This window comes from Schistocerca serialis, chromosome 6, assembly GCF_023864345.2.
Source record: "Schistocerca serialis cubense isolate TAMUIC-IGC-003099 chromosome 6, iqSchSeri2.2, whole genome shotgun sequence".
Lineage (NCBI taxonomy): Eukaryota > Metazoa > Arthropoda > Insecta > Orthoptera > Acrididae > Schistocerca > Schistocerca serialis.
The window spans coordinates 652,798,488-652,826,165 of record NC_064643.1 but is presented as its reverse complement, the minus strand read 5'-3'; the positions used below and the strand labels follow the sequence as shown (position 1 = coordinate 652,826,165).

The 27,678-nt window shown below is 41.0% G+C and overlaps 1 protein-coding gene across 2 annotated transcripts in view; it reads right to left on the bottom strand.

Annotated features, from left to right (window-relative positions):
- LOC126483900 (GPI ethanolamine phosphate transferase 1) overlaps nt 1–27,678 on the bottom strand; it is a 272,222-nt gene that overhangs the window by 59,331 nt on the left and 185,213 nt on the right. For both annotated transcript variants that reach the window (XM_050107168.1, XM_050107169.1), the window contains exons 9-10: nt 16,290–16,465; nt 16,019–16,206 (exon numbers count right to left, since the gene is read on the bottom strand). In XM_050107168.1, the coding sequence (XP_049963125.1) occupies nt 16,019–16,206; nt 16,290–16,465 (364 nt within the window). The remainder of the gene's footprint in view (nt 1–16,018; nt 16,207–16,289; nt 16,466–27,678) is intronic.

Below are 27,678 nucleotides of genomic sequence, written 5' to 3'. Positions count from 1 at the left end.
ATGCACCAGTGATACTGCTCGCTGTTGGTCACAGTTGCCTGAGACCGCAGTCATGTGTGTGTGTGAGTTTGTATGTGTGTGTTTCCTGTCTAATTCTTATGAAGGCCTTATGGGCCGAAAGCTATATTTGTGACAGTCTTTTTGTTGTGCCTATCTGCAGCTCAAATGGTGAGTAGCAACTTTCCTTTTCACAATATTGTTGGCTCCTCCTCCTGTTTACTACACAAAGAAGCACAGAGATTGCACATTTTGGTATTATTACTATGTTCCTGGCACTACATAATTCACTATAAATCCATAAAGCAGCATGCCAACACTGATATGCGACCAGACCATTCAGTCTTTATGAACTTTATTGTTTCAAATTTGATGACGACTGGCCTTACAGAACTTGGAATAACACAACAAGTTGTCAAGACTATGGAGCTGATATCATACTGTGGTCTGCTACGTATGGCATGTATGAACCAACCATCTTCTCACATAGAACCCTGCAATAATCCATACATTTTTAAACATATGCCATTGCTTGGGGTAGTAAAGCTGTGAGGGTCGGTCATAAATCATGCTTGGATAGTTCCATCAGTAGAGCACTTGCCTGTGAAAGGCAGAGGTCCCAGGATAAAAACTGGCACTAATCCCACACTAGAATGAATCAAATTACCTTGAGAAAGATTCCAAGTTCCAGTTACGTAGATCAGTCAATACACTTTTAAAACCTCTGCAACTACCTAAAAGCTTCAGTCTAATACGAGGCCTCTACCTACGACCATATGTGCACCCATTGAGCTACAACATTCATGCAGAAAACCTCGAAAAACTGGACAGAAAACCACACTTGTGCATTGCAACATATCAGCAAATTCTTGTCATCTTCTGTAGTACAACAATAAGCTTATCAGTCACTGTGAATCACTAACAAGACACCAGAAACCAGTAACACTTTGAAACAATTTCTCCCACCCAGATGGGCCACAAGTTACTCCTACAACCAGGAGGATTGATGGCTGAGTCCTCAAATTTGATAGCTCAAGCAACTCCCAAAATTATTTAAACATTGAGGCCTTTTAACAAATATGGTCTGATTTGGAGAATGATTAGCTTTTGACTCAACTGGATGCAGTGTCGTTGGACATCCCCTTATCTTGTTAGCAGCAAGACTGCTGCCTGCTGCCAGGACTTCTCATATTATTTTTCACTGAGTGATCCCTCTTCCTCCATAAACCACGGTCCTTGAGGAATTAGGGCCTTGCTTGCCTCTACAGTATATACGAAATGGCAAAATGCATGCATGTCCAAAGGAACACTGCACTGTACTTCTTAATAACAGAGGAACTCTATATTGTATTTATTCACCAATACCAGGAAGTTTGTGTCTGGCCATTATTTGTGCATGAATAGCTGAAGCTTTTAAGGTGACTGCTCACATAAAGCAAGAAATCTGGATTCGAGTCCCAGTCTGGCACAAATTTTCATTGTAGTCATTCTAATACACAGGTGAAAGTGGTTCATTTTTCCAACTGCAAATAAATTTCCTCTACAATATAAATACAGTACTGTGCACACAATCCCATTGGAAGGGTGTCCATGGAGAGGTCATAATGTCATATGATTCCAGAAGAGATGCACCAGCACTTTATAAATCTGCAAGGACTACAGTCTGGATTATTGTCTGATCTGGCGAAGTAATTCTGCCAACACGGCCTTTTTGTGTTGGTACTGGTACTACAAATGGCTGTAAGCAATGAGTAACTGCACCATTATTTTATGTAGCTATATTATCTGGCTTAATGATGATGGCATCCTCTTGGGTAAAATATCCTGGAGATAAAATAGGCCCACAGTAGACCGCTGGTAGGGGACCACAAAGGAAGATGTCGTCAGCAGGTGAAACAAAACTGGCATTCTATGGGGCAGAGGGTGGAATGTTACAGTCCTTAATCAGATAGGTAGGTTAGATAATTTACTGAGGGAAATGGATAGCTTTCAGTTACATTTAGTAGGAATTAGTGAAGTGCAGTGGCAGGAAGAACACGGCTTCGGGTCAGGTCAGTATATGGTTCAACACAAAGTCAGATAGGTATAATGTAAGAGTATGCCTAATAACGAATCAGAAAACAGGAACACAGATAAGCTGTTACAAACAGTATAGTGAACAAATCGTTGTAACTGAGATGGACATGAAGTCAACAAACACAATATTCATGTAAATGTATATGCCAACTAGCTCTGCAGATGAAAAAAGGATTGAAAGAAATTACAATGAGGTAACAGAAATTATTCACATGATTTAATCATTGCTAGGATTTAGTTTAAGAATTTTGAAAGAGGGTTGCATATGTGGAAGACACCTGGGACACAGGATGGTTTCAGATTGGTTATATGATGGTAAGACAAAGATTTAAAAATCAGATTTTAAACTGGAAGACATCTCCAGGGGCAGATGTGGTTATGAAATGAAATGCAGATTAAAACTGAAGAAACTGCAGAAAGGTAGGAAATCAGGGAGATGGACCTTAATAAATTGAAAGAACCAAAGGTCATTGAAAGTTTCAAAGGTAGCATTAGGCAATGTTGCACTTGGGCAGAGGACAGGAACATAATAGAAGATGCATTGGTAGCTATGAGAGATGAAATAGTGTATGCAGCAGAGGATCACAGAGGTAAAAAGTAAAGGCCTCATAGAAATCCTTTGGCAACATAGCAGATAAATGTAACTGCACAGGAGAAAATATAAAATTGTACAAATGAAGCATGTAAAAGGGATTACAGACTTCTACAAATGAGATTGACTGTAAGTGCAAAATAACCAGGCAGGAATGGCAAGAGGACAATGCAAGGCTGTAGAAGCAGGCATAACTATCAGAAACATGGCAACAATGGGAAAATTAGAGAGACCTTCGGAGAAAAGAGAAGTAACTGTATGAATATCAAGAGCTCTGATGGCAAGCCAGTACTAAGCAAAGAACAGAAAGCTGAAAGGTGGAAGGAATATATAGATGGTCTACATAAAGGAAGTTAACTTGAGGATAGTATTGTAACAAATAAGAGGAAGTAAATGCAGATGAGTTGGGAAATATGACACTGTGAAAAGAAATTGATGGAGCACTGAAAGACCTAATTGCAAACAAGACCTCTAGAGAATATGATATCCCCTCAGAATTAATCAGATCCTAGGAGAAAACCAGCAGTGGAAAAATCATTCCATCTGGTGTGCAAGGTATATGACATATGTGAAGTACTGTAAGACTTCAGGAAGAGTTTAATAATTGCAATTCCAAAGGAGGCAGGTGAGGACAGGTGTGAAATGGTAGTAAAATATTGACATGAATTATTTACAGAAGAATCAAAAAGTTGTAGAAGCTGACCTCAGGGAAGATCAGCTGGGTTCCAGAACACATGAGGCCATACTGATCCTACATCTTAGAAGATAGATTGAAGAAAGCCAAAGCTACATTTATAGCATTTGTAGATTTAGAGAAAGCTTTTGAAAATGCTGACTGGACTACGCTCTGAAATTTTGAAGGTAGCTGGGATAAAATACAGGAAGTGAAGGGTTAGTTGCAATTTGTACAATAGTTTAAGGGCATGAAGGACAAGCAGTAGCTGAGAAGGAAGTACAAGGGTGGTTTGAAAAGTTCTTGGAGCAGAGTAGAAAAAAAGCACTTACATCACTGAAAGTTTTTTTATTTTTCAATGCAGTCTCCTTGTAGATAAATGCACCTGGTCCAACAATGTTTCAGTGCCCTGATCCCATCTCGAAAATGAAGTTTCCTACAGGCCTGCAAAATATTTGTCAACTCCAGCTATCAATTCTTTGTTTGGAGTGAATCTTCATCTACAAGAACAATTTTCAGTTTTTGGAAGAGATGGAAGTCTCAAGGAGCCAGATCAGGTGAATAAGGCAGGTGTGGCAACAATTCATATCTTAGTTCGTGTAATTTTGCCATAGCGATGGCACATGTGTGTGGGCAGAGTCGTGGCACCCGTCTTGTAGATAATTTTTTCATTTCTAATTCTTCAGTTAAAATGCGATATACCCTATCAGATGACATCTGGTAAGCATGAACAATTTCACGCACTTTCAACTGGCGATCCTCCATGACCATTTTGTGCACTTTTGCAATGATTTCCAGAGCAGTGACACATCTTGGCCGACCACTGTGCCAATCATCATCTAAGTTTTCTTGATCAAATTTAAATTCATTTGTCCACTTGGCAACAGTTGAATATGAAGAAGCAGAGTTCCACTGATGTGGCACGTGTTTACAGGCAACAGTCCAATGAATATCACGTGAACCTCTCGTGGTGATTCTGAGAACCTTTCAAACCAACCTTGTAAGGCAGGGTTGTAGACTGTCCCCAATGTCTTTCAGTCTGTACATTGAGCAAGCTAAAGGAAAGCAAAGATAAATTAAGAAAATAAATTTCAGGGAAAATGAATACAAACATTGAGGTCTGCTGACAATGTTGTAATTCAGTCAGAGACAGTAAAGGACTTCAAAGGGCAACTGAATGGACTGAGCAGTGTCTTGAAAATAGAACACAACATGAGCATCAACAAAAGTAAAACAAGGGTAATGGAATGAACTTGAACTGAATTAGATGACATTGAGAGAATTAGATTAGGAAATGAGACACTGAAAGTAGTAGATCAATTTTGCTATTTGGGCAGTAAAATAACTGATGACAGCCAAAGTAGAAAGGATATAAAAAGCACACTGGGAAGAGCAGGAAAAAGTCACTGAAAAAAGAGATATTTTTAATGTCAAATATTTATTTAAGTGCTACAAACTCTTTCCTAAAGGTATTTGTCTGGAGTGTAGCCTTATACACAAGTGAAATATGGGCAATAAGCAGTTCAGACAAGAAAAGAACAGAAGCTTTAGAAATGTGTTGTGACAGAAGAAAGCTGGAGATTATATGGGTAGATCAAATAACTAATAAGGAAGTTCTGGATCACATTGGGGAAAACAGAAATATATGGTACAATGCGACTAAAAGAAGGGATGAGTTGGTAGGACACAGTCTGAGACATACAGGAACGGTGAATTTGGTAATGGAAAGTAAAAATTGTAGAGGGGCCCCTCAGCAAGCATATCATGAGAGGGCTCAAACAGATATAGGTTGCAGTTGAACTGCATAAAACCAGTCTTCAGACTGAAAGCCACAACAAAAACATAACTGAGTACTTAGTCAAAGATTTTTATAGCTGAATACCTCAGTCTTTTCAGCGTCACACTAAGCCTGAGTGATGGAAAGTGTAAAACAGTTCTCCTCCTACTATGATATTTGTGAATCTTATTGTTGTTTCTCCCCCCCCCCCCCCCCCCCCATGAACCATGGACCTTGCCGTTGGTGGGGAGGCTTGTGTGCCTCAGCGATACAGATGGCCGTACCGTAGGTGCAACCACAACGGAGGGGTATCTGTTGAGAGGCCAGACAAACATGTGGTTCCTGAAGAGGGGCAGCAGCCTTTTCAGTAGTTGCAGGGGCAACAGTCTGGATGATTGACTGATCTGGCCTTGTAACATTAACCAAAACGGCCTTGCTGTGCTGGTACTGCGAACGGCTGAAAGCAAGGGGAAACTACAGCCGTAATTTTTCCCGAGGACATGCAGCTTTACTGTATGATTAAATGATGATGGCGTCCTCTTGGGTAAAATATTCCGGAGGTAAAATAGTCCCCCATTCGGATCTCTGGGCGGGGACTACTCAAGAGGAGAAAGAAAACTGGCATTCTATGGATCGGAGCGTGGAATGTCAGATCCCTTAATCGGGCAGGTAGGTTAGAAAATTTAAAAAGGGAAATGGATAGGTTAAAGTTAGATATAGTGGGAATTAGTGAAGTTCGGTGGCAGGAGGAACAAGACTTTTGGTCAGGTGATTACAGGGTTATAAATACAAAATCAAATAGGGGTAATGCAGGAGTAAGTTTAATAATGAATAAAAAAATAGGAGTGCGGGTTAGCTACTACAAACAGCATAGTGAACGCATTATTGTGGCCAAGATAGACACAAAGCCCATGCCTACTACAGTAGTACAAGTTTATATGCCAACTAGCTCTGCAGATGATGAAGAAATAGATGAAATGTATGACGAGATAAAAGAAATTATTCAGGTAGTGAAGGGAGACGAAAATTTAATACTCATGGGTGACTGGAACTCGTCAGTAGGAAAAGGGAGAGAAGGAAACATAGTAGGTGAATATGGATTGGGGGGAAGGAATGAGAGAGGAAGCCGCCTTGTAGAATTTTGCACAGAGCAAAACTTAATCATAGCTAACACTTGGTTCAAGAATCATAAAAGAAGGTTGTATACGTGGAAGAATCCTGGAGATACTAAAAGGTATCAGATAGATTATATAATGGTAAGACAGAGATTTAGGAACCAGGTTTTAAAATGTAAGACATTTCCTGGGGCAGATGTGGATTCTGACCACAATCTATTGGTTATGAACTGCAGATTGAAACTGTAGAAACTGCAAAAAAGTGGGAATTTAAGGAGATGGGACCTGGATAAACTGAAAGAACCAGAGGTTGTACAGAGTTTCAGGGAGAGCATAAGGGAACAATTAACAGGAATGGGGGAAAGAAATACAGTAGAAGAAGAATGGGTAGCTCTGAGGGATGAAGTAGTGAAGGCAGCAGACGATCAAGTAATAAAAAGATGAGGGCTAATAGAAATCCTTGGGTAACAGAAGAAATATTGAATTTAATTGATGAAAGGAGAAAATATAAAAATGCAGTAAATGAAGCAGGCAAAAAGGAATACAAACGTCTCAAAAATGATATCGACAGGAAGTGCAAAATGGCTAAGCAGGGATGGCTAGAGGACAAATGTAAGGATGCAGAGGCTTGTCTCACTAGGGGTAAGATAGATACTGCCTACAGGAAAATTAAAGAGACCTTTGGAGAGAAGGGAACCACTTGTATGAATATCAAGAGCTCAGATGGCAACCCAGTTCTAAGCAAAGAAGGGAAGGCAGAAAGTTGGAAGGAGTATATAGAGGGTTTATAGAAGGGAGATGTACTTGAGGACAATATTATGGAAATGGAAGAGGATGTAGATGAAGACGAAATGGGAGATAAGATACTGCGTGAAGAGTTTGACAGAGCACTGAAAGACCTGAGTCGAAACAAGGCCCCGGGAGTAGACAACATTCCATTACAACTACTGATGGCCTCGGGAGAGCCAGTCATGACAAAACTCTACTATCTGGCCATCTGGTGAGCACGATGTATGAGACAGGCGGAATACCCTCAGACTTCAAGAAGAATATAATAATCCCAATCCCAAAGAAACCAGGTGTTGACAGATGTGAAAATTACCGAACTATCAGTTTAATAAGTCATAGCTGCAAAATACTAACACGAATTCTTTACAGACGAATGGAAAAACTGGTAGAAGCCGACCTCGGGGAAGATCAGTTTGGATTCTGTAGAAATGTTGGAACACGTGAGGCAATACTGACCTTATGACTTATCTTAGAAGAAAGATTAAGAAAAGGCAAACCTACGTTTCTAGCATTTGTAGACTTAGAGAAAGCTTTTGACAATGTTCACTGGAATACTCTATTTCAAATTCTGAAGGTGGCAGGGGTAAAATACAGGGAGCGAAGGGCTATTTACAATTTGTACAGAAACCAGATGGCAGTTATAAGAGTCGAGGGGCATGAAAGGGAAGCAGTAGTTGGGAAAGGAGTGAGACAGGGTTGTAGCCTTTCCCCGATGTTATTCAATCTGTATATTGAGCAAGCAGTAAAGGAAACAAAAGAAAAATTCGGAGTAGGTATTAAAATTCATGGAGAAGAAGTAAAAACTTTGAGGTTCGCCGATGACATCGTAATTCTGTCAGAGACAGCAAAGGACTTGGAAGAGCAGTTGAACGGAATGGACAGTGTCGTGAAAGGAGGATATAAGATGAACATCAACAAAAGCAAAACGAGGATAATGGAATGTAGTCGAATTAAGTCGGGTGATGCTGAGGGAATTAGATTAGGAAATGAGACACTTAAAGTAGTAAAGGAGTTTTGCTATTTAGGGAGTAAAATAACCGATGATGGTCGAAGTAGAGAGGATATAAAATGTAGACTGGCAATGGCAAGGAAAGCGTTTCTCAAGAAGAGAAATTTGTTAACATCGAGTATAGATTTAAGTGTCAGGAAGTCGTTTCTGAAAGTATTTGTATGGAGTGTAGCCATGTATGGAAGTGAAACATGGACGATAACTAGTTTGGACAAGAAGAGAATAGAAGCTTTCGAAATGTGGTGCTACAGAAGAATGCTGAAGATAAGGTGGGTAGATCACATAACTAATGAGGAGGTATTGAATAGGATGGGGGAGAAGAGAAGTTTGTGGCACAACTTGACTAGAAGAAGGGATCGGTTGGTAGGACATGTTTTGAGGCATCGAGGGATCACAAATTTAGCATTGGAGGGCACCGTGGAGGGTAAAAATCGTAGAGGGAGACCAAGAGATGAATACACTAAGCAGATGCAGAAGGATGTAGGCTGCATTAGGTACTGGGAGATGAAGAAGCTTGCACAGGATAGAGTAGAATGGAGAGCTGCATCAAACCAGTCTCAGGATTGAAGACCACAACAACAACAACAACTGTTGTTTTCAAACTGTTACTGACTGCTGATGACAAACTTCATAAGAGAGTATATGTACTATGAGGCTGTTGTCAGTGTGCCCGACTTGTTAAAGACCTGTGTAGAAGAGGTTCTAGAGTGGAGATCACACACAGTTCTTAATGCACACTTCTGTGTAACAAACACTTTTTTCCTCAATGACAAGTTACCCCAGAATATGATGATCTATAATATAAAAACAAACATGGAAAAGCTAAGTATTACCTCCGGGAAGTACCTCAGGGAAGTGATATGAGATTGTGTGGTAGTTGGAATAAAAGGATAAACTTTAATGTATACGTGGTGAAAAAAATTATTGGAAACGTATTCTAACTATTCACAATATTTGATTATAAACAACATTTTTCATTTTGTTATCTTACAAGCACAAATGTTTCTAATTTCCTACTCAAGAGCAAGCTACATATAGTTGACCATTAGAGAAGCAAGATCTTTGAGGCTGATGCTGCGATATTTTGAAGTTTGTCCTTGCAGTTTGTTAATTGTAAAAATGTAGGCTAATTTGATCGGAAACCGTAGTCTTTTAAATTGGAACCATTGGTATTCTGGGGATAAATTGCGTGTGTTCTTAGTATTTTCCAGTCATAAGTTTGGCTCTGATGATGTTATTCGATAGCTGCTCGACAATCATCCTTGTTCCATTACATAGTGTTGGTGAGTTGAGATTTCTGGGTAGCATGATCGGAGATCCAATTTCAAGTTTATTTATTTAATCGTATGGCTAGGACCCCCCGTTGAGCAGGTCGTTCGCCGGGTGCCGGTCTTCCAATTCGACGCCACTTCGGCAACCTGCACTCCATGAGGATGATAGGATGATGATGAGGACAGCACAACACCTAATCCCTGGACGGAGAAAATTCCCCGACTCAGCTGGGAATCGAACCCGGGCCCAGAGGATTGACAATCCGTCATGCTGACCATTCAGATACCGGGGGCAGGCCAATTTTAAGTTGAAGACAGTGTAATGGTATTCATGGCACTTGCAAAGAGTTTAGAAATTCTGCAGGGAAGTTCACACTTTTTTCAGCATTTACCATTGTGTCAATCGGTTTGTATATTCTCTTTTCACCAGAAACTTTCTTTTGAATATTAAAGCTGATGTCGCCGATAATATTCTTTTAGTTGCCAAAACTGCCCTTTCAAATAGGCAGTCCAGACTGGTATAGTAGTGAACAATGTTTGGTTAAATTTGGTCGAGGAGTTCATTTTCAGCAGTGGCTATGTTGTAGAAATCACTTGAGTTTAGTGAGGCCGGTCATCTGGTCAGTAGGATATGTGCCTTCACCTATTTGTAGAAGCTGTTGAGCCAAATGTGCTGTTGTTGCGTCTTTCAATAGTTCAACTCTCACATTTTATTGTTAGTCACAGTATTTGTATGGGTAGCCAGAGATGTGATTTCTTTCAGCACCCAATGATCTCATCTGCTGATGCTGAATTGGGGATAACTGGAAGTGTTTGTCAAAAATCTCCTGAGCATATGAGTAGAGCTCCTCCCGTTACTTCAGAGTTTCCTCACAAGCCTTGTAATGTTCTGTCTTTGACTTTGAGTGATTTCATGTGTGCCATTGTGCTTTCATCCCAGAAGATAATTTTAGCTTGGTTTAGATGTTTACCCCATCGAGATGCTCTTGAGATTTTACATATCGAGAATTGTTCTTCGGCTATATTCAACGGAAGTTGTAGGGTGGAATGACGAGTTTGTCCTCCTTGTGTAAGTGCGGCTGCAATGCCGGATGATGCCAGAGCAAGTGTGATGTGTTGTTTAGCACATATTTCTGCCAGCAATAGATTTATTAGAAACGTTTTCCCGATGTCGCCTGGCACATCCAGCTAAATAATTCTGCCAGTGTTGTTGTCGATCCGGTCCATGATAAAGCTGTAAATTTCCTTTTCATTTTTATTGAGGATGGTTTGTTGTGAGCAATGTACTGAAATTGTTCATCAACATTGTAGCTTTTTCCCTTTGTAATTTCAAAGTTAAGCGAACTGATAGCATCTTTTCGTGGTGCTTGCATCCCAAGTTGTACTAACGTCTGGTTGTTTATTACTAAATATCTATCTTCTGGGCAAATGAGTTTTTCATTGAAGATGTCATCGTTGAATTCGATAGTGAATTCAGGATGAACTTGTCAGATTTGGTATAGTAGGTCGTCACTCATCCTCTCTTTGAAGGAGTCCAATAGCTGTTTTGCATTTGATGGGTTACATGTTGTTAGAATTATGGCAAATAAATCTCTCATTTGTTCAGCAGAGGCTGTTAGTGAGGCTTCTTGTACTGTTAATTCTCACTCGTTGTCGTTTTCCAGTAGTCCTAAGTGTTGGCGTGCTTCTCTGTATGTCTGGCACAGCCAACCGTCAACAGTCTGGAGATCTGTGAAACTTTCTGGTTCCCATATTTTGTGTAGCAACATCCAGAGATAGAAACATTCGGCATTGTTTGGATGCACGGTATATACTCAGCCTAGTGCACCAGTTTTCATTATTCCTGAATGATCTTCTACTGCATTTCCTTGTTTTCATCATTGAAAGATTTTTCTTGTTTTGCTCTGCATATAACAGGTAGAGACGTCAACACACAGTAATGATTTTGTGAATGGATCTGTTTGGCACAGCTGGTAAAGAGCTGTAATTTTTCTGCAGTGTCTTTTGTGAAGTAAACTCTCTATCCATTTTTCAAACATACTGCTAGATTTGCACAGTTGGCTGACATTTGTGCATGGAAAAACACGCTGCTTCATTATGTTGATGTGTCTTCCCATTTGGTAAATGACAATGTCACTTTATCTTCCCATTTGATACATGAGAGTCTCGTTGTTTCCATTTTATTGTTTGCTATCTTTGGCTATTTGAAATACTGCCATATCACTGCTTTTGTTCAGATACTTACAGATATATTGATGAATTTCACAGAATTGGAGTATTCTACGTTTCTGTGCACTTGGAACATTTTGTAAAGTAGTGTGTTATACAATACTACCCACTGAATATTTATTTCCAGTTTGTCGCTGTCTCATATTCGTATTTTTGCTGTGAAGCCACCATTTTTGGGTGATCATCATCTGTATTCGGGATAGCCATCAACTCAAGTTTGCGCGTCATCCAAGTACAGTGTCGTGTGTGTGTGTGTGTGTGTGTGTGTGTGTGTGTGTGTGTGTGTATTTTCCATAAATTATACATGGCGCATTGGGGTTTGATGGCCTGCATGGTCTGTGAATTATGTTTTCTGCTGCTGTGCCATACTATTCTGGATCTTCTTGTGCATTGGGAAATTCAGCTTGGATGATTTTATCAATATCCATGGGATGAAGTCCGTTGTGTAGCCATATGAGATCATTTTTGCCACTCGATTGTGTACACCCAGCATCTAACAGTTCCAAAGGTGTGGTATTTTGTGATGACTTCAATAAATCTCATTTGTTTTTGTCAGAAAACTCGGGCTATTATGTCGTGTCGATGTATGGAGCTTGTCCGTACCTCAGTTGTTCTTTGATTTCTAGCCATGAGTTGCATGTGAATGTTAAGAAGAGGTCAGATCATCCGTATGTCAAAGCATCTTGAATGTACCTGTGCCTGTGTCTTGAACTTCCTATGTATGATGAGGGTAAGATCACCATCATTCCAATGTCGTCAACCGTTCTGTCATCTATGACTGCGTCTCAAAATTCAATGTATTCTTCAGTCATCTATGATTGCATCTCAAAAGTGAATGTATTCTTCAGTCATCTTCTGCATCTCAAAAGTGAATGTATTCTACAGTGACTACTTTCTCCTGATTGTCTTATCTAAAGCACCCATTCTGCTTCTATTTTTGCATACGTATCTACCAGGAATTGTTGGAATAAACGGCGAGTATTGAGAATATGATTGTATGTTTTATTGTCTTTGATCATTAAGCAGTAAGCGTAGAACTCATTGGAAGTGACTTTTTTTTATTTGCTTCTATGGCTGTTTCAGGTTGGATTTGTTTGATATTAAAATGATAGTCATCCTCTCCATGCAGAACTATTAATGGATATTGGAGGTTATCATATGAGCAGTGTGTCTCTGCAATGCATTTCAGTTCTTCTCTTCATTGTAAAACTGTGTCACCCCCCCCCCCCCCCCCCCCACACACACACACACAAAATTATGATGGCAACTTCATCTATCTGAGGTGCATAAAATCAATGTTCGTGTTCTCCAGGTGGTCTTTTGTTGGCTCGAACTATAACTTTACAATCATCAGAAATCATTCATTCTAGTGCTGTTTTGAATATATGAATCAGTTGAATGTACCTATGTAAGATCCTCTGTACATCTTGGACTACTCATCTCAATCCACTGATATTTGTGCTTTGTTGATGAATTTCTGTTTCTTCATTCCCAATGAAATATAATTGCAGAAATTTATCGTCTTCATTGGGCAGTTGTAGTAATGAGCCCATGTTGTGACAGATAAGTCCTTGGATTGAAAAAACATAATCAATATCATCTCTGTTAGTGTTGACTGAAGTGACACCAAAAGAAGTCATTTGGAAGCAGGCACTGTATGCTTTTATTTTTTGAAGAAAGTGTTTTGACTCTGGAGTTTCCTCGGTCATGTAGTGTAAAAATTCCTGCGGAGGTGCTTCCAGTGGTACTAATCCAATTTTTCCATTCATGCTCTACTGAATTTTTTTGCATTGCAAAATTGGCAGATGTTATCCATTATTTCTTACTACATTAAGTTTCTGTTTGTTGTATTCTTTTGTCAGCCTGTAGTGGAATGCTTCATTTGTTAGATTGTACTGTTTACTTTTCCTCATCTGCGCTTCTTGTAGGATAATCTTCATGGCTGGCTTGAGTTAGCTATCTTTTATTGTAAGACTGGGTCGCAATTTCTGATTCTTCAATTCATTCATTTTGTTGTTCTTCGGTTTCTCCACTTCTCACAGTGCTCACTGTTGATCGTTGGAAGCTTAGACGTGCTTCGATCTCTTCATCTCTTTCACTTTTTCGCTGTTCTTTTTTGTTTTTGTCATTTTGCTTTAGAACTGGCAAGATCTGCTCCTCTTTTACATTTGGGCAGTGTCTAAAAAATTAACCATATCAACCTATTATTAACAAATGCACTAAGACACTTTACACACTTTATTGTCAATTAATATTCAATCAATGTATAACTTTGACTACTCACACTCACTGTTTGTTTTTATTCATTCACTGCACTACTTTTCCAGTTCCTCCCTTCGTCACTGATAAGAAACTGATGTTCAAGTCCACGATAGGTCTTGCTTCATATACCCATACCAATCGATAGCCCCACCAGTGGTGAATTCCAGAATGTACCAAAAATGCTTTGAATGGTCCACAATGTTCCAACACATTCCACAAAATTCAAGACTGTTTTGAGATGTTCTGCAATGCTCCCGAGCATTCTGGAATCTTCCTCAAAGTTGCCAACTATTCCTGGATCTTCCAGAACATATCAGGTCATGGTGGAACATTCTGGAAAGTTGTGGAATGCTCTCAAATGTTCTAGAAATTTCTAGAGGACGAAACTTCCCAGCCCTTATATCTTCAAAAGCACACCCTTCAGATAAAAATGGGAATCTTCTTCGTGGATGGAGGAGAGAAGGTACTACACCATATAACTCCCTTGATTGTACTGGGTCTCGTTTCTGATTGTTAACGGTGTGCACATTGTACACTTACTTTTATTATACTGATTAGAGTCCAGTGTGTTAATCATTATGACACTTCAGTAGGAATGTAGAAATAAAACTGATCAAAGCAAATATTATTTTAGCACTGCACAGGTAATGGTATAAAAGAGTGAGCTATGCAGGCACACCTGACATCCTGCCCTCATAGCTTCAATTCTCCCAGCACCTCTCTCATACTACACTGAAGTGCCAAAGAAACTGGTATAGGCATGCCTAGGCAAACAGGCAGAATGTGGCGCTGCTGTTAGCAACATCTACATAAGACAATAAGTGTCAGACACAGTTGTTAGATCGATTACTGCTGCTACAATGGCAGGTTATCAAGATTTAAGTGAGTTTGAACATGGTGTTACAGTCAGCGCATGAGCAATGGGACACAGCATCTCTGAAGTAGCGATGAAGTGGGGATTTTCCCGTACGACCATTTCACAAGTGTACCATGAATATCAGGAATCCAGTGAAACATCAAATCTCCAATATTGCTGCAGCCGGAAAAGGATTCTGCAAGAACGGGCCAATGATGACTGAAGAGAATCATTTAATGTGGCAGAAGAGCAACCCTCCTGCAAATTGCCGCAGATTTCAATGCTGGGCTATCAACAAGTGTCAGTGTGCGAACCATTCAACAAACACCATCAATATCTGCACAACACAAAGCTTTACACCTCGCCTGAGCCTGTCAACATTGACATTGGACTGTTGATGACTGGAAACATGTTGCCTGGGCGGATGAGTCTCATTTCAAATTGAATCGAGCAGATTGATGTGTACAGGTATGGAAACAACCTCATGAGACCATGGACCCTTCACGTCAGCAGGGAACTGTTTGAGCTGTTGGAGGTTCTGTAATGGTGTGGGGTGTGTGCAGTTGGAGTGGTATGGGATCACTGATATGCCTAGGTACAACCCTGACAGGTGACATGTAAGTAAGGGTACCCTCTGATCACCTGCATCCATTCATGCCCACTGTGCATTCCGACGTACTTGGGCAATTACAGCAGGACAATGCGACACCCCATACATCCAGAATTGCTACAGAGTGGCTACAGGAACACTATTCTCAGTTTAAACACTTCCGCTGGACATCAGAGTCCTCAGACATGAACATTATTGAGCTTATCTGGGATGCTTTATAATGTGCTTTTCAGAAGAGATCTCTACACCCTCATACTCTTATGGATTTATGGACAGGAATCATGGTGTCAGCTCTCTCCAGCACTACTTCAGACGAGTCCATGCCACATCATGTTGCGGCAGTTCTGTGTGCTCGCGGGGGGCCTACATATTAGGCAGGTGTACCTGTTTATTTGGCTCTTCAGAGTAGCTTTGATGGTAGATCATTTGTTGTGTGCTGATAGCTCAGTTGGTAAGAAAACTGCACACAAAAGTAAGATCCAGAATTCGAGTTCCAGTCTGGCATGAAATTTTATTCTGTCAGGAGGTGTCAAATGAGAGTACACACTGTTGTAGAATGAAAGATTTATTCAGCATTTTGTTATATCTGTGCTTGGATTAAGCAAGTTACTAAGACAGAGGAATGCAATGCCAGGAGAGAAAACCTGTGTACATATACGGGACTCATTATAAGGAAAGGAAATTTGTTAGAAATGGGTCAGACATGTAACAAATAATTATTGTAATACATTATCTAGTAAGTAATTGTAAAGTAAAACTTACAGTATCTCATTCTGTGGCTGACTTCCTATGACAGGGAGCATAGGAAACACAGCAAGAAATATACTCGACACACACCAGACCATTATTAGTCCTCGATTACCATTGTTTTGTCCTTTTATGTAAAGGGGCCAGCACAATATGCCCAACATTCCAAAACTTAGTACAAATCTATGAAAAAATGAGAGTACCTGACAATTAATATTAAAATGAGTTGATGTTCAACAAGTTCGTATGTATCCATACTTGAACTATATTCGAGACAGATACTTACAAGGATTTCAATGCCAATTATGTATGCAAAAACGAGAAGTATTCCATATTTTGCATCACAGTACTGCTTGGCATGGTTAAGTACATTAACCAGAATATCAATGTCTTGAAAGACATCCCACCAAAGAATTTGTGGTAAGCAGCAGTAAACGTAGAATTGAGATGGTAAAGACTGCACTGAAAACATACAAAATCATATTATAAATAACAACAAAATAATTAGTGTGATACATAACAAGAAGTCAGTATGCTTTAATAAAATGCTGTTATGTAAGCTTCTCAGTTTAGCAAAATAATGGAAATCATTTCTTTCCATCTCTGGGACTGGGTGTAAGATTGTTCATCATTGCCAAATAACTGATTTAAGAAGTCTCAAGTTGTCATACTGCACCTCAAGCAACTACACTTGCCACACATATGGAAGCTTTGACCCTGATAGCCACTCCATTGCATCCATTGGTATAACTCATTTTAAATCAGTTAGCCATGTAAATGCTTTTCTGGTTACTATATCAGCTTCCTCATCCCCATGCATTCCTACGTACCTAAGTGCCCATCAGAATGACACTGGTTTCTCTAATGACAATATTATGAAAAGGATAGACTGATACTCACCATTTAGTGGAGTCATTGAGTCGCAGACAGAAGACTGTCAAACAAGTACGCTTTTGGCCAAAAAGGCCTTCATTGAAATTACACACACGCAGAATAGGAGTAGGGGACAGCACAATGCTGGTTGTGGGAGCATATAGGGATGAAATGGAAAGACAGTAGAGCAGCTAGATACAGTCAGGAGGTTAGATGGGGAGGGGGCTAGACGACGTATCGGGAAAGGTGAGAAGTACAAAGACTGTGGGTGTGTTGGTGGAACAGAGAGCTGTGTAGTGCTGGAGTGGGAACAAGTAAGGGAAAAAGGTGTGTGCTGGACAATGACTAACAAAGGTTGAGGCCAGAAGGCTTACAGGAACATAGTGTATATTGTAGGGGAAGTTCCCACTGCGCAATTCAGAAAAGTTGGTCTTGGTAGGAAGGATCCAGATAACATAGGCTGTGAAGCAGTCATTAAAATGACGAACATTGTGTTGGTCAGTGTGCTCAGCAACCGGGTGGTCCAGGTGAATCTTTTCCACAGTTTCTTGGTGACCATTCATGTGGACAGACAGCTTGATGATTGTCATGCCCACGTACAATGCAACACAGTAGTTGCAGCTTAGCTTGTAGATCACATGGCTGGTTTCACAGGTAGCCCTGCTTCTGATGGGACAGATGATGCTTGACCAGACTCAAGTAGGCGGCAGTGGAAGGATGTCTGAGACAGGTCTTGCAGCTAGGTCTGTTATAGGAATAAGAGCCATGAGGCAAGGTGTTGGGAGCAGGGGCTCTGTAGGGATAGATGAGGATATTGTATATGTTCGGTGGGCAGAAGAATACCACTGAAGTCCTTTTTGGTTGAAAGCTTACTTGTTTCGCAGTATTTTTGTTACACCTATCTGAGACTCAACATCTTCGCTATATGGTGAGTAGCGATCTATCCTTTTCATAACACTGTCATTATTCCATCCCAGATTTTTCCATTGCTTTGCTTGACTTCTTCTGTAACTTTTTTAATGGAGTAGGGTGTTCTGAGACAGGAGTACTTAAATAACGAAAGGCGTAAACATAATCACTCACTGTACAGTTGAGGTACTGATCAGCCAACAGGCATACAAATAAGCCAAATACCAATGCTAGGCTTTTGGACAATGTCCTTCATATGGACTTTGGTCATCCAGTGGAACAACACTCTGCTGGCACAACATGCTCTACTTCAATGCCTATTTCACAATCTGTGCCAGTTTGATCCTAACTGCTCCCCTCCATATGATCTATTCATAGTCCCTCTTCCCTCCAAATCCACATCTCCAGTTCATCATGTGCCATACGCTACTTCCCTTGCCTGTGGCAGGATGAGCTCACCAGTCGCACATTTCTATCCTGCTGCTTCACTGCCTCTCCTTCCCAGATGTCTTCCTTCCTTTTCTTCATCCCCACCTCCGCCTCTCCTTCTCCTTGCTCCTCTCATCCAACCTCCTTCACAGAATCGCTAACTCCAGTCGAGCTGCAATACTGGGACAATGGGAGTTCCCACCTGCGCAATTCAGGAAAGCTGGTGTTGGTGGGAAGGAGGCATATGGCACAGGCTGTGAAGCAGTCACTGAAATGAAGAATGTTTTGTTGGGTGGCATGCTGAGCAACAGGGTGGTCCAATTGTTTCGTGGCCCTGAGTTACTAGGGAAATGCTCCTCTGTGGCTGGACAGTGAGACTTTGGGTAGTGGTGGGTGACTGGAAAGAGAAGGCAAGGGAGATTATTTTTGTACAAGGTTGGGAGGATAATTACAGTCTGCAAAGGCCTCAGTATCTTTAAGGTGGAGGTCAACACCTAGGAAGTTGGCTTGGTTTGAGGAGGACCAGGTGAAGCGAATGGGGAAGAAGGTGTTGAGCTTCTGGAGGAATGTGGATAGAGTGTTAGGATGTCCCCACCCTCGATCCATATCACAAAGATGTCATCAATGAATCTGAACCAGGTGAGGGGTTTAGGATTCTGGTTGTTAAGGAAGGATTCCTCTAGATGCTACATGAATACATTGGAATAGGATGGTGCCATGCGGGTACCCATAGCCGTACCCTGGATTTGTTTGTAGGTAATGTCTTCAAAGGAAAAGTAATTGCGGGTGAGGATACACTTGATCGTGGTGACTAGGATGGAGGTTGTTGGTTTGGAATGCGTTGGGCATTGAGAAAGGTAACATTCAATAGCAGTAAGCCCATGGACATTAGGGATGTTGCTGTAAAGAGAGGGGGCATCAATAGTGATGAGCAGGGCATCGTGTGGTAAAGGAATAGGAAATGTGGAGAGTTGATGGAAGAAATGGTTGGTATGTTTTATGTAGGAGGGTAGGTGTTGAGTAATGTGCTGAAGGCATTGATCTACGAAAGTAGAAATTCTCTTAGTGGAAGCACAGTAACTGGCCACAATGGGGCGTCCTTGGTAGTTGGGTTTATTGAGTTTAGGAAGCATGTAGAAGGTAGGAATGCAGGGACTGGTAGGGGTGAGGAGAGATATGGACTTTGGGGAGAGGTTCTGGGATGGGCCTAAGGGTTTGAGGAGACTGGAGATCCTACTGGATCTCCGGAATGTGGTCACTGTGGCAAGGCTTGCAGAAGGATGTATCCCCCAAATGGCATTACCATCAAATTACCCATCTTCAGCTGCTACACTTCTCCACAATGACCTCCATCTGTTCAGGTTCTGCCAATCTTTATCCCTCACCAAATTAGTCCTGCAAAACCATATCAATCAAGCCCAAAGCTCCTCGCTATACCTTGTCTATATTTGTAATATTCTCCTGCTATGCAATCCCTAGTTCCTGGAACCTACAACACACACTGAAACTCTTGCCCTCCAGGAACTAGAGCAACATGCACAACGCTGCCTCAAAAAAGGTCTATACACTGCTCACTTCCTACTCCTGCCTTGGGGCAGCACTGTTCACCACCTCTACAACAACCTCCAGACATCCTCCACGTCCCCTCAAAGCTGACAAATCCTTTCTCACAGACCCACTTCATTTACCCAACCTACCATAACTCACTTCCACCACCACCACCAACACCACACTGAATCCAGAACTCAAACAGACCTAAAACCCAGTCATGAACCTTTCCTCCAAACACCTTAGCACCACAGAAATATCAGCCCTTTCTGTGTTCCCTTACTCATTATTTACCACATATTGACACACCACATTGATTTAAGGATAAATTTTTGCTGATTGGGTCTCATAAAATTATGTCAAAAGTTTGTATGTCACATTCATGTAAGGGTGGCCACAGCTATCTCCCTTTTAACATTACCTTAAGATATAAGTAGGCTGAATTGTCATGGGGCACTCACTGTTTGTTTCATAGCCTGAGGGAGCTTAATGTTGCTGTACAATATGAGGTTAGCAGATAATTTGTACAGCAATGGACGTCACACATGATGCTGCCAATAGCTGCCCAACCCCTCCCTTACAAATGCCATCCTGGAGCAGTGACCTCCCTCTTTCCAGGCAGTGTTAAGTGAGTTACAGTTAATGTTCATCATTAAATGTGCGTTCACGAGCACAGTGTGCTGCGCGCGACAATACTTGATAAATGTTAGGCCCATATGCTGCTTTTTTCCCTTTCTCTAAATTTGTAATAATATAAACTGTGTATGATAGCATTGTGATGTGTTAGTTCTACCCACATTGGTATTTAAACTGTGTAGTGTAGTGAGTTCAATATTCTGTGTTTCTGGTATGTTTATACTGCTTTGGGCAGTTAGGTAGATATTTTTTTTCTCTCATCATTTTCTTTTATCTGTGTTCTGACTACATTTGGTAATGTTGTGTTATCGTTGAGTGCATTTCATTTTGTCTATGTTATTTTGCTTTTATGAGCTATATTACTTCCTATTTGTAATTATTTTTCTGTACATGTTTCTTATGTTCTCTTGTTTGATTACATGTTTGTACTTTGGCTGCACTGTAGGTTAAGGTATAGATAGATAGAAAGATAAGATTTATATGCAGTGATTACATGCCCTGCAGACCACATGCTGCTTCCACAAACTGCCTCCATTCCTTCCTGTTTTGTGCCCGGTTCCTCCAGGTGTCTTCAATTCCCAGGGCTGCTAGGTCCTTCGTCAGGTCGTCCATTCAGCGCTGACTTGGTCGTCCAATGGGGTGTTTGGTGTTTGTTTTCCCCACTAGTGCCATCTTCACCTGCCTTCCATCTGGCATACAGGCTACATGGTCCACCCATTGTATTCTTTTGCTCTTTATCTTCTGCAGGATATTTGGTTGTCGCATCAGAAGGTAGACTTACTCGTTTTGCCTCCTCCTCTATTCTCCGTTATCTAAAACTGGTCCCCATATCTTCTTCATTACTCTTCTTTCAAATATTAATAGCTTTTCCCTTTCTCGCTTAGTCGTGCTCCATGTTTCTGAACCGTACATTGCTGCTGGGCATATCACTGCATTGTAGATTTTCATCCTAATGTTCACTGAGATCGATTTAGAGCCGAGCGTCTCTCTGAGAGAATGCATGCATTTCCTTCACACTGCTGTTATTTCCTTGATTTCCATTTTTATGTCGTCCGTGGTAAACCGAGATCCCAAGTATTTGAACTGGTGTACTCTCTTGAACCTCTTGCCATCTGTCTCAAGAAATTCTTCCTGCTCTTGTCTTCTTCCTAATTGCATGAACTCTGTTTTCTCTCGATTCACTTTTAGCCCTACCTTCTGTGCATAATTGTCCATTTTCTGGTACATTTCTTTCAACTCGTGCTTTGATTCATTTAGTAGTACTATGTCATCTGCATATGCGAGACAATTGAATTTACTGTTCATCTCTACTCCAGCACACTCCTGTGCCTACACTCTTTTATTACTTTCTCTAAGATGACATTGAACGGAACACATGAGAGAGCATCCCATTGTCTGAGGCCAGTCTCAATGTCGAATGTTTCTGATGTGGCTCCTCGGAAACGTACTGCTGCCTTCGACCCTTCCATGCAAGCTTGCACCATTCTCACTAGCTTCTCAGGGATTCTGAAGTCACGCATTGCATTGTATAAGCTATTCCTGCGGTTGCTGTCATATGCAAGTTGAAAATCGACGAACAGGCTGTAGATATCTTTATCATATTCCCAGTGTTTTTCAAGCAATTGTCTTAGTGTGAAAATGTTATCTACTGTCAACTGGTCTGGTCGAAAGCCAACTTGGTACCCCTGTATGTTGTTCTCTATGAATGGTTGCAATTTTCTGAGGATAATGATGGACAGCACCTTATACGTTACACTCAACAAGCTGATTCCTCTGTAGTTACCGCATTCCATTTTGCTTCCCTTATTGTATATTGCCCCCCCCCATGAACCATGGACCTTGCCGTTGGTGGGGAGGCTTGCGTGCCTCAGCGATACAGATAGCCGTACCGTAGGTGCAACCACAACGGAGGGGTATCTGTTTAGAGGCCAGACAAACGTGTGGTTCCTGAAGAGGGGCAGCAGCCTTTTCAGTAGTTGCAAGGGCAACAGTCTGGATGATTGACTGATCTGGCCTTGTAACAATAACCAAAACGGCCTTGCTGTGCTGGTACTGCGAACGGCTGAAAGCAAGGGGAAACTACAGCCGTAATTTTTCCCGAGGGCATGCAGCTTAACTGTATGATTACATGATGATGGCGTCCTCTTGGGTAAAATATTCCGGAGGTAAAATAGTCCCCCATTCGGATCTCCGGGCGGGGACTATTCAAGAGGATGTCGTTATCAGGAGAAAGAAAACTGGCGTTCTACGGATCGGAGCGTGGAATGTCAGATCCCTTAATCGGGCAGGTAGGTTAGAAAATTTAAAAAGAGAAATGGATAGGTTGAAGTTAGATATAGTGGGAATTAGTGAAGTTCGGTGGCAGGAGGAACAAGACTTTTGGTCAGGCGAATACAGGGTTATAAACACAAAATCAAATAGGGGTAATGCAGAAGTAGGTTTAATAATGAACAGGAAAATAGGAATGCGGGTAAGCTACTACAAACAGCATAGTGAACGCATTATTGTGGCCAAGATGGATACGAAGCCCACACCTACTACAGTAGTACAAGTTTATGTGCCAACTAGCTCTGTAGATGACGAAGAAATTGAAGAAATGTATGATGAAATAAAAGAAATTATTCAGATTGTGAAGGGAGACGAAAATTAAATAGTCATGGGTGACTGGAATTCGAGTGTAGGAAAAGGGAGAGAAGGAAACATAGTAGGTGAATATGGATTGGGGGACAGAAATGAAAGAGGAAGCCACCTGGTAGAATTTTGCACAGAGCACAACATAATCATAACTAACACTTGGTTTAAGAATCATGAAAGAAGGTTGTATACATGGAAGAACCCTGGAGATACTAAAAGGTATCAGATAGATTATATAATGGTAAGACAGAGATTTAGGAACCAGGTTTTAAATTGTAAGACATTTCCAGGGGCAGATGTGGACTCTGACCACAATCTATTGGTTATGACCTGTAGATTAAAACTGAAGAAACTGCAAAAAGGTGGGAATTTAAGGAACTGGGACCTGGACAAACTAAAAGAACCAGAGGTTGTACAGAGATTCAGGGAGAGCATAAGGGAGCAATTGACAGGAATGGGGGAAATAAATACAGTAGATGAAGAATGGGTAGCTTTGAGGGATGAAGTAGTGAAGGCAGCAGAGGATCAAGTAGGTAAAAAGACGAGGGCTAGTAGAAATCCTTGGGTAACAGAAGAAATATTGAATTTAATTGATGAAAGGAGAAAATATAAAAATGCAGTAAGTGAAACAGGCAAAAAGGAATACAAACGTCTCAAAAATGAGATCGACAGGAAGTGCAAAATGGCTAAGCAGGGATGGCTAGAGGACAACTGTAAGGATGTAGAGGCCTATCTCACTAGAGGTAAGATAGATACCGCCAACAGGAAAATTAAAGAGACTTTTGGAGATAAGAGAACAACTTGTATGAATATCAAGAGCTCAGATGGAAACCCGGTTCTAAGCAAAGAAGGGAAAGCAGAAAGGTGGAAGGAGTATATAGAGGGTCTATACAAGGGCGATGTACTTGAGGACAATATTATGGAAATGGAAGAGGATGTAGATGAAGATGAAATGGGAGATATGATACTGCGTGAAGAGTTTGACAGAGCACTGAAAGACCTGAGTCGAAACAAGGCCCCCGGAGTAGACAATATTCCATTGGAACTACTGACGGCCGTGGGAGAGCCAGTCCTGACAAAACTCTACCATCTGGTGAGCAAGATGTATGAAACAGGCGAAATACCCTCAGACTTAAAGAAGAATATAATAATTCCAATCCCAAAGAAAGCAGGTGTTGACAGATGTGAAAATTACCGAACTATCAGTTTAATAAGTCACAGCTGCAAAATACTAACACGAATTCTTTACAGACGAATGGAAAAACTAGTAGAAGCCAACCTCGGGGAAGATCAGTTTGGATTCCGTAGAAACACTGGAACACGTGAGGCAATACTGACCTTACGACTTATCTTAGAAGAAAGATTAAGAAAAGGCAAACCTACGTTTCTAGCATTTGTAGACTTAGAGAAAGCTTTTGACAATGTTGACTGGAATACTCTCTTTCAAACTCTAAAGGTGGCAGGGGTAAAATACAGGGAGCGAAAGGCTATTTACAATTTGTACAGAAACCAGATGGCAGTTATAAGAGTCGAGGGACATGAAAGGGAAGCAGTGGTTGGGAAGGGAGTAAGACAGGGTTGTAGCCTCTCCCCGATGTTGTTCAATCTGTATATTGAGCAAGAGGTAAAGGAAACAAAAGAGAAATTCGGAGTAGGTATTAAAATTCATGGAGAAGAAATAAAAACTTTGAGGTTCGCCGATGACATTGTAATTCTGTCAGAGACAGCAAAGGACTTGGAAGAGCAGTTGAATGGAATGGACAGTGTCTTGAAAGGAGGATATAAGATGAACATCAACAAAAGCAAAACAAGGATAATGGAATGTAGTCTAATTAAGTCGGGTGATGCTGAGGGAATTAGATTAGGAAATGAGACACTTAAAGTAGTAAAGGAGTTTTGCTATTTGGGGAGCAAAATAACTGATGATGGTCGAAGTAGAGAGGATATAAAATGTAGACTGGCAATGGCAAGGAAAGCGTTTCTGAAGAAGAGAAATTTGTTAACATCGAGTACAGATTTAAGTGTCAGGAAGTCCTTTCTGAAAGTATTTGTATGGAGTGTAGCCATGTATGGAAGTGAAACATGGACGATAAATAGTTTGGACAAGAAGAGAATAGAAGCTTTCGAAATGTGGTGCTACAGAAGAATGCTGAAGATTAGATGGGTAGATCACATAACTAATGAGGAAGTATTGAATAGGATTGGGGAGAAGAGAAGTTTGTGGCACAATTTGACCAGAAGAAGGGATCGGTTGGTAGGACATGTTCTGAGGCATCAAGGGATCACCAATTTAGTATTGGAGTGCAGCGTGGAGGGTAAAAATCGTAGAGGGAGACCAAGAGATGAATACACTAAGCAGACTCAGAAGGATGTAGGTTGCAGTAGGTACTGGGAGATGAAAAAGCTTGCACAGGATAGAGTAGCATGGAGAGCTGCATCAAACCAGTCTCAGGACTGAAGACCACAACAACAACAACATTGTATATTGGGCATATTATAGCCAATTTTCATTCTTCTGGCAGTGTCTCCTTCTCCCATATCAAATGGATCAATTTATATATCTCTAAGTGTAAGCTCTCACCTCCCTCCTTGATTAATTCTGATGTTATTCTGCCCTCTCCTGGGGCTTTGTTATTTCTGAGTCCTTCCACTGCAATCTTCATTTCTTCTTCACTAACTTCCCATTGTTCTCCATCTTTCCTTTCCTCCGTAGTGTTTGCAGGTAATATCTCATCTTGGTCTGGGCAATTCAACAGTTCTGAGAAGTATTCTTTCCATATTTGTACAATTCTTTCCTTGTCATTTATCAAGTTGCCGTTCTTATCTCTAATGAAAAAAGTGGGGCTCTGAAATCCATGTTTCCAATTTTTTATGTATTGGAAGAACTGCCTTGAGTTCTTGTTTCGGCTCTCTGCCTCAACTTGTTCTAGCAAAATGGTTACACCTATTCCCTTCTCTGCTCTTAGGATTCGCTTTGTCTCCCTTCTGATGTTGACAAAATGTTCCCTTTTCTGCGCATTATCCCTGTCAGCTAGCCACTTCTCCCTCATCTTCCTTATCTTTTCTGTAGCCTTCTTCATTGTGTTCTTTCTTCCCAATATATCCTCCGCTACACTTAGTACCGTGGAATTTATTTCTTTCCACCTTTCCTCCATGTTCTCTCTTGGTTCCAGGGTCTCTAGGACCTCAATATGGTTTTTGATTTCTATAGAATATTGTTCTTTAACAGCACTTTCTCGTAGTTTCTCAACATTCAAACCAGGTTTTAGTGTCCCCTTCTTCTTATGCATGTAGGTGAACATGAGTTTAAGCCTGCACACAATGAGGCAGTGGTCTGATGCACAGTCGGCTCCTCTATATGACCTCACGGCCACGACTCTCTGGCTATAGCACTGGTCCACCAAGATGTGATGTATTCTGGTTGGTGGCTCTTCCATCCGGTGAACATCATGTTCCCCTATGTATTCTCTTGTGTTCAAAGTAAGTCGAACTTACTCTCAGGTTCTTTGAGGTAGGTTAAGGTATAACAATGTATATTTCTTCCCTTTATCTTTCTTCTGATGGACCACCCCCCCGCCCCCCCCCCCATTAGTGCTTATTTTTGTAAATTCCATTAGAATTTAGAAACAATTTTCGTGCCGAAATTTAAGCAATTATCGAGCAGTGATGATATCGATTATGATGACAGCACTATGGTCACTTCTTTTTTTTTCCCGCCATAATGAGCAAGGGAGTCACATGGAGGTGTTTAACTGTGTGCTTGGTGTGAAGAAGTTAAGGAATCAAGCTAAGAGGACAAGTAAATTTTGTAACCATAACGGTGTTTGATGCTGTGCAATCATTTGTGTACCTCATTACATGTAATCCACAGTTCGCCAAGTCAAAAACCACAAGAGCAATTGCGAGAACATGATTAGGTGCATGCAAGCATTTCATCCGCGCTGGTAAATGAAACTTGGATTACCTATACTGCTACGAATGTCGCATCTGGATTGCAGTGTGGGGTGATGTATTGTGGTGTAGTGTTCGTGTATGTATCAGTGTATCAACATATTTGTTACTTTGTGAAGCATGTAACAGTGCAGCACTGTGTAGTGCAAGCGTTAAAAAAAATACATCAACGGATTATACTAGGCTGAAACTTAAATTTTGGTAATTGGCACTCCTTTATTCCTCTTGTTGGTTATCATTTATTACAGCAATACTCAGGCTGCTGCTCCTAGACTGCAAGGGAAGAACAAATGACAATTGGATTTACAAGGTGAGTGGGTAGGAATAAGCCAACACAGACTGTAAGACTGTACTATAACCCCCCCCCTCTGCCCTTCGGCTTTTGCTTACAGGCCTCACCCTTTGCTCCACTTCCAAATTGAGTCATGCAGGACTTCTTAAAGATTATGCTTGAATGGTGAACAAAAAATGGTTCAAATGGCTCTGAGAACTATGGGACTTAACTGCTGAGGTCATCAGTCCCCTAGAACTTAGAACTACTTAAACCTAACTAACCTAAGGACATCACACACATCCATGCCCGAGGCAGGATTCGAACCTGTGACCGTAGCGGTCGCGTGGTTCCAGACTATAGCGCCTAGAACCGCTCAGCCACACTGGCCGGCGAATGGTGAACAAAAGTGGACAAGATGTAG